Raw genomic sequence first — 19,319 nt, forward strand, 5'->3', positions numbered from 1 at the left:
GGTGACAATTTGCAAGGACCCGTGGACCACATTGGTGTAGCCTTGTAGGTTTGCATCCAAGATGCTAAAAAGAATTATAGCTTCATTAATGTCTTTGTCGGCCATGATATGGAACTGATGCCAGCATTCCATGTTACCCTTGCATGGTTGAGCAATATGCATCCAGTAGCATAAGAAAACGCATTATAGTAGAGCCTAATGATCTACAAAAAGTATGAAATGATGAGCTAGTAAATAATATCAAAACTTCTTTATTGCATAAATCATTTCCAATATTTCTCTCTCGATGATGGTATAGTTTTTCTCTATGCTACTTAACTAGCATAGCAAATAGGAAATTCCATGTACCCTTGCCTGGTTGAGCAATATGCATCCAGTAGCATAAGAAAACACATTGTTATGGACATGAAAGATTGTCTAATTTGGGGCTTTCAAGATTAGAGCAAAGATGAGGTAGTTCTTAGGCTTTTGAAAAGCTGCTTCACAGTCATCAATTCAGTCAAAGTTAGTAATCAACGTATAAAGGGGCTTTGCAATGATTGCATACATGTGTATGAATCACCAATAATACATGTGGTGGCCCACGAAGTCTTGTTCCTCTCTTATTGTGGTTGGTCTAAACAAATTTTGTAAGTCTTGAAATTCTAAAATAATTTATCGTTTAAGTGCTCAATGTGGTCCTCTCACATCAGTGAGTGAACACAAAAGTCATCTATGTAGATTTATAAGAATATCCGTAGATACTCTCAAAATGCGTGGCTCAGTAACCGTTGTTGAAAGGTGGCTGGAGAATTTGTTAGGCCAAAAGGAATAACTCAATAGGTGTATATACCCCACTCTATGGAAAATTCTATTTTCTAGTCCTCAAGTTTAATAGCCAACTGGTTTTAGCTTGAAAATCCATCCAAAAAGCTATAAGCTTCTTTGCCTGCCACGCTTTCTAACACATGATCCATAATAGGAAGAGGATAATTGTCATTGATGGTGGCCACATTGATTTTTTTGAGGTTTACAGATACTCTAAGTTTCCCATTTTTCTTGGGCACCAGGTGACACACAATCCATGTGTTCAATTTCATAGATAAACTCAACCTTCTTTAGCTTATATGTCTCCTCCTTGATGTTGCATACAAATATTTCATTATAAGTGTAAGGATGTTATCTGATTATCTTAGCATCACTCTTAAGAGGGATAGTGTGCTGACAAATGCTAGGATCTACTCCCTTAAGGTCATTTTGGGACCAAGCAAACACATATTTTTCCTCTTTAAGCATTGCAATCAGAATCTCCTCTTCCTCTTCCTCTTCCTCTTTCTCTTCTATAGGGATTAGGTCACTTGCAATATATAATGGTCTAAGATTTTCCTTTGGTTTTACTAGGTCAATTCTCTTCGCATTTTTTGGCCCATTGTATGATATTCCTGGTTCTTTCACCTCTCACATGGGTAGTTGGATAACAATCCGCCTAACTTGAATTATGTGATGGAACACTAACATGATTTGTCTGAGCATATTCATCACTTTCCATTTCCATTGTCCACACTTCCTTTAACATTGAGCTCTTGATAGTTTGTTTTGTGCTTAACCTTGATCATTTCAAGCTCTTTTTTATTTGGTAGTTATGGTTTGGGTTTGGCTTTCCTTTTGCTTGTTGTTTCCTTCCCTCTGGCTATGAAACTTTCATATCTCATTGCGATTTTGTTTTTTTACACATTCCACTACTCCTACATACACTAGGTAATGAGATTTTCCTTTTTACTATTCACATTGGTCTATGTTTAATTCTTTCCTTGAATTTTATTTTATTTTTTGCTTTGTACCATCATGGAGTTTCAATATTTGATTGGGCAAATCATAGAATCTTTATTTCATTCCCAAGACTATGTTTTTAGCCCCGGATGTACTCGTCATTTCATTGTCTATGTCCTCTTGCAAAAGTGGATGCTCACTAGGATCATAGAAGGCTTCCTCTATTTTAGAGAGACCCCTAACGGAATTTTTTTCTCTTTTGTATATTTCCAAAGTTTGATATGATCTTTGTTAAGGTGTTCATTTTTTATGCGGATGTAGAACTCAAAATATCTTGATACAGAGGTGGATCCTCAAAATATCCACAAGATTATTTCTATTCCAAACGGTGAAGCATGCAAACAATCTTGCGTTGACACATGTTTCCCATCGAGGGTGCTTAAATCAATGTTTTTTTGTCATTCTTGGTTAAGAGACTAAAGGGATGCTAGCAATAAAACACTAAGGAGATGATAGGTCTACAACATTAACTTTCTAAATACTAGACAAACACTCCTCCAAAATGTACCCACCTTCTCCAACATGATTGATTGTATGTTTTAGAGGTACATATATTTTCTCTATACCAATATCAATAATAGCATCTAGAGAAATAAACTTTGAAGGAGAATCTTGATCAATCAAGAAACTTTCAAGTATGTCAACTTTTTCATTAGAAAATAGAAAGGATAGAATGAAAGCAGGGAAGTTGAGAGTACCCATAAGAGAGATAATGTTTAGAAAGAAGTAGCTTAGTAGATAGAGAGTAATATAGCATACGTTCCTCTTAAAATTAAAAGAGATTAAGCTTATATAACAAGTAAAAGTAGGTAGCCGCTGTAATTAATTAATTAGTATCTTGAAAAGATAATAATAAAAAAATTTAAACAATAATTTTTATTTTATTTTTTAAAATGATCTATCTCTCTCTCTCTCTCTCTCTCTCTCTCTCTCTCTCTCTCTCTCTCTCTCTCTCTCTCTCTCTCTCTCTCTCTCTCTCTCTCTCTCTCTCTATTATTGCCAAAAAAAATGCCAATTCTTACAAGAAACCAATCCAAAGGAGTCGATCATCACAGGAAGTAATTCCAATAATCGTGACTCAAAAAAGTGATTCATGCAAGCAACGACATCTGTGGTTGTTGAGTATGTGGTAACGGTTCACACATAGCTCCATTGATGGGTGCAGCAACAATTTCAAAGACCTTAGATCCATAAAATGTAAGTAATGAACCATTGAGTGATCTCTTTGGATCCATGGTTGATAGTCACACTTCAATGGGGTGGATTGATGCGCATATTGTGCTTTCCATACTCTTTATGAATCTCTAGGGAGTTGCAAGTATTGTTCCTTTTATCTTATATGTCAATAAGGAATTGTGGTGCTTAGAAAACTTAACAACCCTACTTTCTGTTGAGTGCTCAAAGAATAGAAATAGAAAGAAAAATGGCCTAGTGATGCGGCAAAGTTTGACATAGTACTTACTATATAGGACGAAATTTACTGTGCAAAAATCTTGCTTTGATCAACCTTTGAACGTAACTAATAGACAATAGTGATTTTAAAGCCGTCTTTAAGAAACTACAAGGTTATTTTTACTCTTCTAGATCTTCCATCCCTTGGTCAAAAGTTGGGATATTTGCATCTCGTAGTGAGAACCTCAATGTAGGGGTTGGCCGGTTACAAATTGCCTTTAAACGATTTGACTCTATGTTTTTGTCTAGCTCCTTAGCTTCTTTTACATGTTGTTCCCTCTCTTCCTATAATTTCTTGAGCTTTAAATTATTATTCAAGGCCTTAACGCATGGACTCAGCTCTACAAAGTGTCTCCTCAGTAGGCATTTGGCTACCACAAGTAGTGCCTCTTGTCTACTAAGACCTCTTCCATAGAATTGAGCATTTTGTCTAGCTCCTCATTTTCTTATCTAATATACATAGCTTCTTGTTTTTCAATTACTAGGTCATGTGTGGTTGTTGCTACACATGGTGTTGTAAAGGGATAACTTTTCTTAGAGGGACCACTTGTAGAGTAGTCAATGTGCGACATCCCAATATATAAAATATTTTTAAAAAAATCATTTCTTTTTGCATATAAGTTTCATATATCTTATACTCCCTGTTTCAAGTTATTACCCATAAAAAATACTTTGATTGAATTAAGCATTGTAAGCCCCCCATTTCCACCACTTTTGGTTAATTCTATTTCTTTAAATATCTTGTGTCATATAAGTGTTTTTCATAGCCCCTAAATCCTAGTGGACAATGCAACTGTGCACATATAGTGGAGACTCCACAATACCAAATGGTTGGGACACATTAAATGCCACACTTAATACCCAGTTTTACAAAGTAAGTAAAACTAATCTTCCACCCACACTGTGCCTTTTCCTAGTATACTAATACATGATAACCAATGCTCTTCATGTGAAGTACAATAAATTGATTTATTATTGAAGTGTCCATAGACTATGTCTTAAATTTAATAGCATACATGGTGATTGTGCCATTTGAATAATTGGACTTATTGCCATAAGCTAGTCTTGGACACAATTGTAGAATTTTCTCTATAGATGCTTAAATTGAATGACTTGGGTACAGGAGAAAATGATTTCTCAATTCTTTAAGGCTCTTTGTCACTTGAAAGAATCTGACATTCCTCTCTAGAGGGCTTCTAGGAAGTTGCACTAGGGTGACTCCCTATTATCTATCATGTATGCAAAAATCTGATCTATCAGGATTTGAGCTACATCTCCATCGGTGATAGAAAATTTATCAAAATTTTAACACAATGCAAGAATATTAAACTTACAAGTATGCTCTCTCTTGTCACACCAACTGGCTAAACATGTCAATCTGGTGAACTTGGAAGTTGACCCTAGCCTAGAGTGTGGAGACTATCTACACACACCACTCCATTGGTGGTTTCAAGAGATGCACATTGATAGCATTTCATGCTCAAGCACATCTACTACTAGACCTACGCACTTGGAACACTTGCCTACTCTTTTCTATCTGTGCAATGCACAATCCATCAGATTCTCAATAAATCTCTCTCAATGCAAGATGAAGCAATGTAGCTACTTAATCATACAAGAAGGAAGCAAGGACTGTGCACTACAAGTGTGCCACCTACTTCATTCCTACTATTACGCGCAACCTAGAGCACAAACATTCAATCAAAAAGTACTACACAATGATTAAGCACTAAAATGAATAAGAAAACTTGAATAGCTACTTCAAATACACTTGCACAAAGCAAAAGAGAGGGAGGAAGCATTGGTTCTATGTATTCTCTCAACCATCATCATGCATAAGAGAGTATGTGGGAGAAAATGAATACAAGCATGTGGGAGAAAAGGAATACTCCTTAGAGTATATATAGAAGCTATAGAAGCTCCTTGGTTAGGGTTGATGTGACTAGATCTTCAATTTTGGAACCTTGAATATGAGATAAAAGTGATTATTTTATAGTAGTGAGACTAAAAACTTAAAGTTCATATTTGATAGACCAAAACTGATTGGTTATAGTTTGTGCACCTAGTTTTAGGCTTTGTGAGAAATAATTATAGGAAAAGTCATCTAAATTCTTGGTCAACTCATAAGACTTTTTACACCAAAAATTGAGGTTTTACATATCAAAAATTACAAGGGATTTCATAAATTGGCTCTATTAGTTACAACCACATGGTAGCTTTCTAGAAAAACGATGCAAAATTGGTGGCCTTGTTTGGAACCTATATTGTGCCCTTTAGCTCGTTTCCTTCATCTTCAATCGGTTTAGCAATTATTTTGCAGCTTTGGCTTACACTTTAGGTTGTGTACATTTGCAGGCACACTGTTTGAAAGGTTCTAGATGTATTTAGTAAACCTATGGAAATTCTAAGAGCTTTCTGTAGAGTTTTGGTAAAAATTCTTTTACCAAAGATAAAAGTAGTTTTGAAGTAAAAATCAAGGTTATTTGAATATATGTAAGAAAAACATTACTCTACAAAAGGAAACATTTTAATCTCATATGAAGTTTGACTTTTTGGACTAAGACTTTTGTGAGGAGTTTAATATGACACCCAAGTACGGTTGTGTCAAGTATACATCCACTACGCCTAGGCTATAAATATTATCATTAACATCTTAAGACATTAGTCTAAGTTCAATCTAAGACTAAGTTTGAGAGGATAAAGATAGAACATGTACTCATATGGCTCCACATGCTCCCCAAAGGGCCTTATTCTCCCATGCACTTTGGGTAGGTGACGGAATGAATAGTGCAAGACATGGAAGGTTAAATTAAGTTGACCAATGCATGCTCATACCAAGACACTAGATAGGGAATGAGCTATAAGTTGGGGGGCACTTAAGCAAGAGGCAAGATGGCCCCCTTGGAGCAAAAAATTATAAAAGGAGTCAGCCTCTACTCATTTAGGGACACACCAACTAGAGAGAGGAGCTCTATCTTACAAAATTACCTATTGAAAGAAGGTTGTATCAAACTCACTTGAATGAGTAAACTTTAGTGAAATTAGAAGGTAATGAAACTTGATTACTCTCTCTTAAGAAAAAAAATAGTATTAAACTTTCATACCTACACCCCTTGCCATATATGTCGTACATGTGGCTCTTAGTAGCCACTGGCTCCTAGCTACCTTACAAGACCCATGTTCTGGAACTACTCCCCCCTTGAACAAGATTTTTGGTTCTCAAAAAAATATCTCATAAAATTTCATGATTCTTTCATGGTCATGCGGTAGACCTAGAGTTTCAACAAACTAAACTAAAATACCATGATCAACAACATTGCCTTTTGTATAGGAGCCCTTACCTACATGTTCGACCTATGGCCACCTAACCAACATAAGGCCCTTATCCTCACTCTTGAAATCTACTTGACAATGCTTTTTGTTAGTGTATTTTATTTAGTGGTCTTGAGTTTGCCAAAATTTGTGACAAATGATTCTTTTAACATATCCATATCTTTTAAAGGGTAGCATATCGTCACGGAGTTGGTTGACCCATTTGGTCCTTCTATTTTGTCATGTAAGGTACTTAGATTAAATAACTTACCTTGTTAAGCATAGCAATGTTTAATAACTTATTCTAAACTAGTGAAGCTAATGCTCATAAGCATAATTGAAATATATGGTATAAATGTTGAAATAGCTACTGAAAAGAAACATTAAGCAAAAATACCTGAAAAGATCTTAGTAATCCAAGACTTGCTCATCAAAAGCAATGCTAAGACAAAGATTTTAAATTATATATAAAAAAAGATCCTTGCTAGAAAATTTGAACCACAATTGAACATGAACATAAACGTACATCATCCTTGGGTTCAACAAAAGAAACATCTTCATTCACATCTAATAACCCTTGTTATAATAATTAGATAGAATCATAAATAGGTATGCATGTTCATGCAACCTAAGTTGTTTCTAACTCAACCAATTGAGAGATTGTCTTACTTTTGAAATTTATTTCATAAACAAATATGATCATAACTTGTTAGATTAACAAACTATTTTTGATATATGACAAGTTTGGCCACATAGATACTCTTTGTTGGAAAATGTTCTCTCAAAAAGAAAGTGACTATCACCCTGGGGACTTTTCTAGGGACTTATTAAATGTGGGCATCATTATCTTAGTCCATGAGAGTTCGAACATATTCTCCACAAGTGCAATATGTCTTATCTATTCATGTTAAGAAAGTAGACATATGCATTAGTTTCCCTACCAAAAAGGAGAACCATGTGTGGAGGTATTTTAGTCCATGAGAATTCATATTCTCTACAAGCAGAATATGTGTTATCTATTTGTGTTAATAAAGTAGAGGTATCTTAGTCCATGAGAATTCATATTCTCCATAAGCAGAATATGTCTTATCTATTCATGTTAATAAAGTAGACATTTGTGTTAGTTTCCCTACCAAAAAGGAGAACGATGTGTGGAGTATCTTAACACACTCGATGACAAAACTTGTGCACACTATGTATAAACAAATTTGATGAGCTCTTAGAACATGTTTTCAACCCTTGTGACTGACAACATGTGCCATAGAGAAGATCTCTATCCTTGTTTACTGTGATCTTCTAAGTAGGTTTGTTAAAAAAAAAACTATGCCTCAAGGTCAATCTTAGTTCCAACATTTTGAAAGAGCTTATACATGGAAGTAAAATAGCAGAGCAAGTACCCTACATACTAATTTGTAATCCTTCATGTGTCTACTATCTTGTAGCTATGTATGACCTCATCACTTACATGAAGGATAAATTCTCTAGAGAGAATTTACCAATTTATCATTTAATTGTGACATAAGTGTACCTACACTCCTTGTCTCACAATTCAAGCTCATCTATAGCTTTGAAATAACTAGAAGAGAATTTCATACTTTTCTTCCCATTCACATTAGTGTAAGGCATATTACTCATCCTCGACCATAGCTGAACCCTTAACACACAACAGAGGATCCTTATGAAACTTTTCAACTTGAGATAATAATACTCATAGCTAATCCACATGATAACTCATAGCTTTGACATCATATTAACTCATGCTAATCTACATGATAGTTTCTAGCTTAACTTCTCTTGGCAATATCAAGACAAAAAGTAATTGCATTAAGCGACAATATGTGACATTTGATAGAATTTCTTTTCTTGATAAGATCACCAAGAAACATAAATGTTACTACATAGCTATGTACAAATCATAAATGCATCATGTGCCCTTGCTCTATGCACCTTGTGTACTTTGTCCTTGCATGCGACTACAACGACTTTCTTCATGATTACATTTGGTCTCTCTCCTTCCCATGAAAAGAAAGAGACGTGTACTTTGTGTACTTTGTCCTTGCATGCGAGTACAACGACTTTCTTCATGATTACATTTGGTCTCTTTCCTTCCCATGAAAAGAAAGAGACGTGAGTGCTCCCTTGAATAACATTTGCAAAAGGGGAAACTCCTCGAACTACCCATAAATATATTCCCAAAAATAAAAGACCCTTGTCTAGATGTTGCATTTGGTGGCCTTGTTATAGGCTACCACATAGAAATTAGTAGGTATAGTAAGGAAATACTTCCAAATCAGCCAAAGAAGGAAATTAGTAGGCTTAAGAAAATACTCCCAAATTAGCCTAAGAAATGTAGTGTAGTCATAGCACATTGCTTTTGCATGACAGTGTCCTATCTTAAACCCGTTTTACTAATACACTCTTGTTGTAATGGTAATGACACTTTATGAAAACACATTTTTTCATGTAGAGCATATTCAAGGAGACAATTATTCATGAAACTCCTGGCCAAATTGGTTTTCTCATAAGGCTATTAAAACATTATGCTTTGTATCAGAAAAATTTCCATGCTCACATTGAGGCTGGTAGAAAAAGAACGTTGTATAATAGTTTTCTGAAGCCCATACTGTTGAAGTTGCTTTGCATGGACTTTTCATAAGAGTCTCATCTATATGGAGAAAATCCCATATTAGAAATTGTGTTTGCAGTAGAGCCAACTGCCACGTCATGTGAACAATTGAAAATCTTGATGTTCAATGCTAAAATAATAGAATGCATTGTGTGTCCTAGTAGAACATGTACATATTTTTTGAAGGCCATGCCTACAAAAGCAGATAAAGAAACTATTTACTTAATACCTTGAACAAATAGAAATTGAAACATAAAGGAAGCCTTGGCACTATGTTCTTTGAGGAAAAAGAAGAAGTACTCTTGATGAGAAGTACTTACAAACATATTGTCTAAAAGGTATGGAGCATTACATACCAAATACCATTGTATGACATAAAGACTAAAAACTTCAACCTGACAAATAAGAGTCTCCTCACTCAAAGGCTATTCTATGTATGTAGCACTCACTATAAATGTGAACACCATCATATTGTAACGCATATGGTAAGAAAGAATCAAGAAACTTCTGTATAGCTAAAAGACCTATTACAATAAATCGAATCCATAATTGTTGGAAAAGGATGGAGTGGATGGCCCTTGGTCATATTTTAACACAAGAAAAGAAGACATAAGTCTTCAGTAGAAAACTTTATACATCAAAAGCTAACTACTATGAGAGGGATCCAACTAGACTACTCAATGATTTTGCATTAATTACATGTCCTTGATAGTGGAACTATGTAACAACAAAATCCTACATGTTTTACCTTCTTGGATTTCTCATAAAATTTTATCCCATGCATGTCATTCAATGGTTTTGGAATAACTTGTGCATCCAAAACATGCTAGTATGAAGAATCACATGTCTAACACATCACCTCCTTCACTATAACTCACACATGACTCTCATGTTGCAACCGTTAAATTAAAATTCAATGTACATCCCTTGGATGAAAGCAACATAAAATTATAAAAAGGTATGAATTCATAATCTATCTCCATATTGAAAACTTGTCAACATGGAAACTGAGATAAATTGAACCATCTATGCACTGGGTGGAAGCTAAATATGTTCACACACTTGCTATCAAGATGCATCAAATTGGTGTGATTTGTTGTAATCAATAGTGTAAATGATTGCAAATAGATAAGACCACTTGACATACCTTGAAATGTCTAGTGAAGCTAGGAAGTAGTTAGGCAATTCTTGATCGGAGTAGTTTTAGCAGTCTTTTAAGACCCTACGTATAGGCCAAACATGCATTACAACAAAAAAAATTAGTATAGCTACATAAACAAAGGGTATTTTGGTCTCTTATCCTTTGGTATAGATTGGTCATGTGGAATCCGTAAGTATAGATAGTCTGGCCACTGCTTCTCTCATTTTGTTGCATTTTAGTGACTTTTCCAGTATGAGAGATTTTTATGTTGATATAGAAACTTAAGTGTTTTTTGCAATTTCCTTTTAGCAACTCAAGATCTATCCAAGTGTTGTCATTGAATCACTTTGTGATGTAATAGTAGTTGGGTAGTTAGTCTCTAGGTTGGAGTGCTAGTGTCTCTAGTTGAAGTGCTTTCAAGTTTACTATTGTCATGTTCTTTAATTGTAAGTATTTTCATACTATCACAAGAGATTGATTTCTAATCAATCCAATACATCAAATGTCTTGGGCTTGCACTGTAGAAGCTAGAACAGGTTGTACAAGAATAGATGGAGAAGGAAGAAACATTGAAGTTTTGCACACATTATTAGAAAAGACTCAACATAGCTTCTTTATACAGAAAGTCTCCATAGCCAAATTCTTAGTCTTCACATATACAAAAAATTACATGCCAAGTGCTCCAAAAGAAATATCCCAAAAAGCCACCCGTTATTTCCCTCGTAGCTCCCTTTTATATCTCTTTCCCCCTTTCACATCTAGTGTCCAACCACATATGCTTAGAACTTCTACATTCATTCCGCCCTTTAAGTTTTGAAATAGCTTATGTCCTCATAAACTGTCTAATTTGGTGGTTTCCTGAACTTTTGACTCTCAACCTTTGAACTATTGCCCTCTGGTGACATCCAAACTCAAGGCTTCAAGTGATGTTGGACATTTATAATTCCAATGTGCGACCATCTAATGCTCCAAAATTCAAAAAAGTCTAGTCATTTGACGGTGCTAAAAATTCCCGATTTGGATTGAAAATTCCAAATTTTTGAAACACTTCTCCAAATTTGGATTGAAAAATTCAAGATATTTTCCTTGTCATTCTGGCTATCTAAAATTTGGCACAATGATTCTTCAGAAACGTGTCCCATTAGATCCCTAAATCGACTTGCTAAAAGTTGGCCTTCTGTCTTTCTAATAATATGACCATAGTCTACCTTATGGTTTCCCTGTGATATGGTAGACTAGGAAATTGGAAATGTGAAACTCCTAACACAATTCCTCCAAAGGTAAGGCCAATAAAATAAAATACATGGGTTCCATACAATAGATTCACCGTGCTTGTTGTTGAGCACACATTAAAAAAGTCAAATTTCAATGGTTGATCTTGGTCCCCTTATACTAGGCTTGGACCTCATATCTTCATGTTTCCTAGGTACTAATTTCTTCAAGTTCCTCTATCATTGCTTTACACGGTTCATAAGCACTGTACAACAAATTGGCTTCTCATAATCAGGTGCATCTTCAAATTAGTACCCATGTTGCCTGGGTACTAGTTTCTTCAGGTTTCTCTACCATTGCTTCACACGGTTCATAAGCAATGTTGCTACAAATTGGCTTCCCATAATCAGGCCCATCTTTAGATTTCCTTTTGCTTGATTCAAAATTAAGATCCCTCTTTGTAGCAATTTGCATGCAAAATGTTAGGATTTGCTCCAAGTACTGTCTGTTTCTTAAGACCGTTCTTTGGATACTAGATATTTGATTCTACACCAACTGATGAACTTAACCATTTATTGCCATCAAGTCACCATCTGATTTTTGTGTGTCCTACTTTTCCATCATGCTTACAACACCTTTGATGAATCTTGAATGTTCCACCATGCAACATAAGACTTTTTCAAGAAGTATCTTCATAGGTTGAATCATAAACATTGTAATACCATTATTACAAACTCTAGCACCCATACTAAAAGTCAAAGTTTGACATGCAGATGAGCAATGACTCTCATTTGGCACACTTTGGTCCCAAGAACACAAACTCACCATCCTACATTGTTCTTGCATTCTCACTACCTCACTTATGACAAGTATATCCCCCTTCTCATGGATCACCATCACTTTCTCTTTAATGAGTGCCTCCATCTCCTTGGGAACTACTATCACTTGTAGTGGAAGCACTGCATCCTTGATCATGCAGTAGGAAATATATGCTTCAAGTGTTGTGACTTTTTCCATGTCTTCATACTCATGTCACGACTGCATTGCCAACGACATTTGAACTTCTAAGACTAGGTCGCTATTAGTTTCAATAGTTTGTAACAAAACTTGGGGATGATCCAATTCCTCGCAAGCCATGTGTGCATCTACAAAGCAAAACTAGTCACAAGATCATGTTGCAATTCTAGCATTCAACTGAGGAACACTTAAGTCTACCAGCATCAACTCATGAGGATGGTGCTTCAAGTCAGTCTAATGTTGCTGCCAAGAATCAAAATTTGAAAAACAATTGCATGAGATTTCCGATGATTCGAGAAATTCCACTTGAATCTGCATGTCATCATCCATTTGATGTGGTACTTGCATCTAAATAGTTGCTAAAGTTTAAAGAACCAGATATGGACAATGCTCAACATCACAACCATTATGACCTCTCTTATAACAATAACCACAAGTTTTAAGTGGTCGGATGTTCTGGAGCAAATTTTGTTGCCACCGTTTCTTCATGACATCCAAGATTGCCAAAACATCTTCATATGAATAAGCATAATGCCTGTGAAATGACCTTCAAGAAGTGTACTTTGACAAGCAATGGTACTTCGAGTGCAATCTGTAATGACCTCCAAGAAGTATACTTTGACGAGCAATGGTACTTTGAGTGGAATTTATAGCAACAAAGATGACAATTTCAAAATGATTCACAGACAAAATCATTCCATTGCTTAATAAAGTCTATATCAGTGTTCATCAGTGCAGTGCTGATATGAGAAAATGGTTTTCCTTCTCTAAGGAAAAATTATCACTTCTACATCAGAAGTTATGAGTGTAGGTCACAAGAAGCTCTGCTTCAGGTTGTACAAGAATAGTTGGAGAAGGAGAAAACATTGAAGCTTTGCACAAATTATTGGAAAAGACTCAGCATAGACTCTACGTAGAGAAAGTCACCATAGCCAAACTCTTAACTTCATGTCTACAGAAAAAAAACCTGCCAAGTGCTCCAAAAGAAATCTCCCAAAAAGCTACCCATTGTTTCCCTGCTCTTGTCCCCTTTCCATCTAGTGTCCAACTACTTATGCTTAGAACTTCTACATGCACTTTGGTAGATAAATGAAATTAACGTCTTGCAAAAGAAAAAAAAAAAGAAAAGGAGAAAAAGGAGAGAAGTGTATAGGATTGATTAGAAGGACATATCAAATAAACTAGAAGATCAAAAGAAAAAGTCAAAAGAAATTTAAGCAAAAGGGAATGAAAAAAAAATTGCATAGAAGAAGGTTGTCTTGACACATCCATGATAGCAATTCTCCTTATTTATCCTTTGACGTCATACTTTATATGATCTATCTGTTTGATCAAACTTATACAATTATATCTCCTTATATATTTCTTACTTTGCAAGACACTAATTCTAATCATCAACCATAGAGCAAGCCCGAAACATTTGTGGAGCTGGATTGATTAAAAAAACAATTCCTTGAGATTTTTTAAAGACTTGCAATCATAGAGCTTGAAATATTAAAACTTGGCAACACTTAAAGAAGTACACAACTACCTTAGAGATGGACATGGCCACAATTTAATATAACTCTTGAGTGATAAAAGGCAACTGCAACAAACACTAAGGTATCCATGTTAGCAAAAAAGATGCCACAATTTTGGCAAGGTGGCTAGAAAGTAGCAAGATGTGAGAAGTTGTGACGAGGCTAGCTCTTTGTACGAATGTCACATGAACAATCTATACATAGCCACATCAACAATGCCACAACAATGAGCTCGTCGACTATCCAAATGCATCTCTTGCACAAAGAAAGCTCCAAGTAGAAGATCAAAAGATAAGAGATTCATGCATCTTTTCAGTTTTGGAGCTATATTGAATGTTTCATGGTGTCAAATTTATGGCCTACATGAGGCATTGATAGACCGCTAGGACTATTGGATGCAATAGTGGACCATAGGATTAAACTTTTTGTGAGTAGTTGTGGACTAGTGAATTAAGATTTTTGGACAGGGCCACATGGCAATTTAATGTATTTTCCTACTTTTGATGGTCTGTTTAAGATTAAGAGGACACCGCTCACGCTCTCACTATCATGTTACTAAGTGTTTAAGAAGAAGCATTAACTTGGGGACCACAATCACTATCCCATCACCTTAGGCTGGCAGTAGATGCAAGCTTTTCATGTGTGTCAACCATTGTGTTCACAAGGGATGGAGAAGAGCTGTAGAATTACACAATTGCACCATCACCAACCGATAAATGGTATCCTAAAATAAAGCATTAATATAAAGTTTATATACACCCATAGGCTATTTCATCGAAGGATACTATACATAAAGTTTTGCATCTTGATTGTTGTGCTAACAGGCCTCAACTATAGCCTAATCCATTACCAAGGAAGTGACGCTCACAAATTGGGGCACAAAAAGAGTGGCTTCCCTCCTCTCCGTTAGTTGCATGAATATGTGTTTCTCTTTGAAGAAGATGCATCTGGACCCAACCTTTTGCAAGCCGCTCCGACTAATCACGTTGTTTCTATGATGGTAAAATGTAAAGCACTCTTATGCTACCATAGACATAGCTATTTTGACTAAAAATTCAAATATTCATGCACAAAAATTAACTATTTTAGTTCTACAAGATTGACTATGAGGCATACGATTTTCATTTTGGACGTGTGAACAACTAGGTCTAGACAATAAGAGTCAAGGAAAGCGATAATTTTACATGAAGTCATGTAGACATTTGTCACGTAGACATTCTAAAACAAGGTGTTAGGAAGTCAAGGTACCTTATTCACTAACTAAACAAAGGCACAAAAATAAAGTTTCTTTCTCTCTTCTCCTTCTCAAGGGCATGTTTATTATAACATGCTAATATACTCGAGATTCGCCAACAATGGAAGTTACTTGCTTGCCTAAATCAAGGGGGGGGGGGACCATGGCTAGTGAAATACATTTTTTCTAACCAAAGAAAATAAGGGCAAACTTGAAATTCTACCGGTTTTTAGGTCAAAATTTGAAGCTTTTGCCGGTATTTACACTAATACTTGTGTAAATTTGCCAGTTTTCTTCAAAGCAAGCTCAAAATCTAACCGAGATTTTACAATTTTAGCCGGTTAAAATACATTGTGCCCGGATTTTTTTATAACACTTGAGGTACAGCATCATGAGATTATGATAAAGAGCAAGTGGTTATGTTAATTAATGCATAATGGGGGAGAGAAATGGAATTGTTCTCAAGCACCAAGGACCAGGCTAAACTTTTACAGATGAGAGAGGTTCCTTCCAAAAGAGCATAACATACGACTCTTTCACTAAAGCTAATATAAGAGGAAAATTGAGCAACCCGAGCTTGACGCAATCGTTTGTAACGCTGAGACGGTAAATAGCGCACGAAGAAGCAAAGTACCAAATATATTTTTCCATCTCATGTCCTCGAGAATCACAAGTATGGCACATGCAACAAAAGCAAAGCACTAGCCAGCTACTGGCGAGTGGGCACTCCAGAGTACCTGCAGGGCCCCACCCACCAACCACCTCTCATACTGCAAATTTGCAAAATCAGTAAGGAAGAAAGTAAGGGAAGATTGTAGTTGGGAAGTGTGTGTGTGTGGAGCGGTGGTGACAACTCTGGCTCCTTATTGAGAAAAGGTACAAATCCACAGGGGCAGCGTGACTCTCTTTACAAAAGGAGGTAAGATCATGTGGGTGTGGGACCTGGGTAGAAGAAGACTCTACTACAAATGTGGCCATGACGTTCCTGTGGCTCTCAATTCATGTGCATGCAAAGTGAATTGAAGGATGGAGATGAGGCAAGGGACAGCACAGCACATGCATAGATGATGTTGAAAGTGTGTCACGTGTGAGGGGTCTGTAAACCCCCCCCCCCCCCCCCTTCCCTTTTCACCAGAACACAAGCTTGCTATGAAAAATCTGATGCTAAAAGTTAGTTGGCCCATACACTGGTGCATGTAGGAGGCTTGCCAGGCCTTCTTTGGACCACAATATTGTAGGTAAGTAAAATTCTATTGTACATGGAGCTCGCTCTTTATTATTTATTATGTGCAGAGCTATAAACAACTAGTATGTGATCTGTCGGAAAGCCATGTGATGTGAGTGTGCTGCGTGTGTGTGTGGGGGGTTTTGAAAAAGAGAAGCGGTTGATTAGTTATAATAAATGCTAATGTATCTGCTGAGTATCTAGAGGATACTACTATCTAGCTAATGAGCTCCCAACCAAAGAAACCTAAGGATGCGCCTGACATTGTGACGCGGGCCTTGTGCGCTCTCTGCCTGCATTCAGTGGGCAAGGGGACTCAACTGGCGGTAACATACAATTGTACTGAATGCAGAGTGACGCAGTGAGTGGCAGCGCATCTGTCGGATGCAACGGAAAATTTGTCAGGAAATTGTGCTGAAGAAACAGAGTCTGTATTGAAGAGGAGAGCAGCTGATCAATGAACTCGGCCGGCACTGCTCCTGTAAAATGGTTGTTGTTGAGATACAGATTCTGCACAAAGGCGAAAAATGGAGATATCGCACCCCTTAGCTGGTTGAAGCTTAGATCTACTGTCGTTATGGTCACCAGCTCCGACGGGGTGACGGTGCCTGTGAGGAGGTTGCGCTCCAAGAGAAGCGACGAAAGCGGTGCCGCAAATAGGGCTGGTGGGATGCCGCCCGACAGCAAATTGCGGCTTAAATCCACAAACGTGAGACTCTCCAGTGAGCTGAGTGAGCCGAGCGACCCTTTCAGCTGGTTGTTGGCAAGGCTAAGGTAAGTGAGGGTTGCGGGCAAGCCTGGCAGCGGCCCGACAAGGGTATTTCTCTTCATGTCAAGGTGTTCCAAAGCAGTGGCAGATGTGAAGGATGGGAGGTTTCCTGTAAGGCGGTTGTGGGCAAGATTGAGCATGAAAAGATTGGGCAATGCGGCCAAGTCTGCAGGCACATTACCTGAAATGCGGTTGAAGCTGAGATCAAGTGTTGTGAGCTCCGTAAGCGCCGAAAGCCCAACAGGGATAACACCTGTGAGTAAGTTATGGCTAAGCCCCAGGTTTTGCAGATTGGTGAGCTGAGATAATGTGGCAGGGATGGGGCCCGAGACCTTTCCCGGTGCCAGACTCAGTTGGACCAACTCTGTCAAGGATCCTAAGGCAGGATGGAGCTGCCCTCTCAGCCCCAGCGAGCTACCACTTGCAAGCCCCAAATTGAGTGCGGCGACACGCTCTTCCCCATTGACGATGTCGCACAGCACGCCATCAAAGCTGCAAGGATCCCCACTAAAGTCCCAAGATGCAAAGAAAGATTCCGTTGCGCCAAGCTGCACATCCCGCAGCCAGCTTCGCACCGCCTTCAACACCGCTGCATCATTAGCATTGAGCTGCGCATTCACCCCAGATACCCACATAATCATTGTGTAGCTCATTAAAAGCAGAGTAGCAATGATCAGAGATGAAGGCCTCATATTGATCATCAGGGATCTTGAAGGCTCGGCCACAGCTTAACTATCACCAGCAGAGCTGCATATATGAAGGATTGAGAGCAGGGAAGCGTGGGCAAATGATTGGGTTTGTCTACCTGCCAAGATATAATCACATCACTGATCCGGTTAGGACTTATCTGTGTGCTCCACAAGATGATCCTGCAATGCCTTGCCAATGAATGTGCCTCTCTCTCTTTATATGCTCTTTCAATTAGCTTTGCCTGGCTAGTGTAGCAGCTGTTGATGGCGATATGCTACGTGCTGTCCGAGAACTCCACTTTCCTGCGTGCTTTAGGCCTGGCTCAGAATTCGGAAAGTGCGTGCTCCCCTGGGACCCTCTCCTTCTCCCTCTACCTCTACCTCATCCTCATATCCATGCAAAGAGATTCCTGCAAGATTCAAAGCGACCACATTTTAGACACACACAGCACAACGAGCTGGAAAAAAGGTGCAGTTGTGGAGATGAATGAGCGTGTGTGGGTGTGGTGGGGAGTGGGAGATGAGGAGATGGCGCGAGAGGAATGGAGGGGCCTGCGCTCTTGATATGGAAAGCGAAAGGAGGAAGGCGGCGGAGAGGAGAGAGAGCACCGGCTGCTGCAAGACAAACATGAAGAGCGACAGCTCTAATGTGAGTGAAAGGATTAATGTATGGCTCTAGAGAGACAGGGGCGCAACAACAGCGGCACATGCATGGCCACTAATGGCCGGCCGGCCGCTGCCCACCCGCTCACTCGCACATATGCCCAGTCCTTTTTCTCTCTTTTATTCAGGTGCTCCGCCAAATTTAGTGACACCACCACCGCCATGCACATTGCACAGAGAGGGAGAGAGAGAGAGAGAGAGAAGTGTGCAACGGCACCCCCCCTCCCTCCCCAGTGCCCCCACCTCAAACGGTCGAGTGTGTCACGTCACTAGGTGGCCTTGCCTTTTCTAAACCGGTCCACACTGGGGAGGGGGCCTCGGCCCTAGGCTAGGCTGCCCACTGAAGTCATGCGTTCTCCCCCCTTTGCAAACAATCATTAAAGATTCTATGATACAGCTTCAAACGCCCACGGGGCCTGCCTCCACATACGAGCGTGTTCACACAAAGGGTCAAAGAACCAATGTAGAAACGGCGAGATTGTATAGGGTACGGTGTACAAATCAAAGCGAGAAGAAGTGCACATATGAGCATTGAACAGCAATGTTAGTAGCTCTCAAAGGTGTGCCATCAAAGTTTCACACTTCTCAATGCATAAGGCAACTCAAAGGAACACATATGCACCTACACTTGTAATGAGGTAACCCTAACT

The 19,319-nt window shown here is 38.1% G+C and overlaps 2 protein-coding genes across 2 annotated transcripts; one reads left to right on the forward strand and one right to left on the reverse strand.

The window, feature by feature from the left end:
- Window positions 1–15,945: 15,945 nt before the first annotated feature.
- On the reverse strand, window positions 15,946–18,018 carry LOC147451085 (uncharacterized). Its single transcript, XM_086520041.1, has one exon. The coding sequence runs from the start codon at window positions 18,016–18,018 to the stop codon at window positions 16,795–16,797; it is 1,224 nt and encodes a 407-aa protein (XP_086376167.1). The 3' UTR covers window positions 15,946–16,794.
- Window positions 18,019–18,270: 252 nt separating this feature from the next.
- LOC147451086 (uncharacterized) lies at window positions 18,271–19,061 on the forward strand. The gene has a single exon (XM_086520042.1). It carries the CDS (start codon window positions 18,271–18,273, stop codon window positions 18,568–18,570), a length of 300 nt encoding a protein of 99 aa, XP_086376168.1. The 3' UTR covers window positions 18,571–19,061.
- The last annotated feature ends 258 nt before the right edge of the window (window positions 19,062–19,319 follow it).

This window comes from Adiantum capillus-veneris, chromosome 9, assembly GCF_014529385.1.
Source record: "Adiantum capillus-veneris isolate H3 chromosome 9, ASM1452938v2, whole genome shotgun sequence".
Lineage (NCBI taxonomy): Eukaryota > Viridiplantae > Streptophyta > Polypodiopsida > Polypodiales > Pteridaceae > Adiantum > Adiantum capillus-veneris.

Excerpts from the sequence above, each read along its gene's own strand:
- LOC147451085 (XM_086520041.1), bottom strand. The coding sequence starts at position 18,018 with ATGATCAATATGAGGCCTTCATCTCTGATCATTGCTACTCTGCTTTTA.
- LOC147451086 (XM_086520042.1), top strand. The coding sequence starts at position 18,271 with ATGGCGATATGCTACGTGCTGTCCGAGAACTCCACTTTCCTGCGTGCT.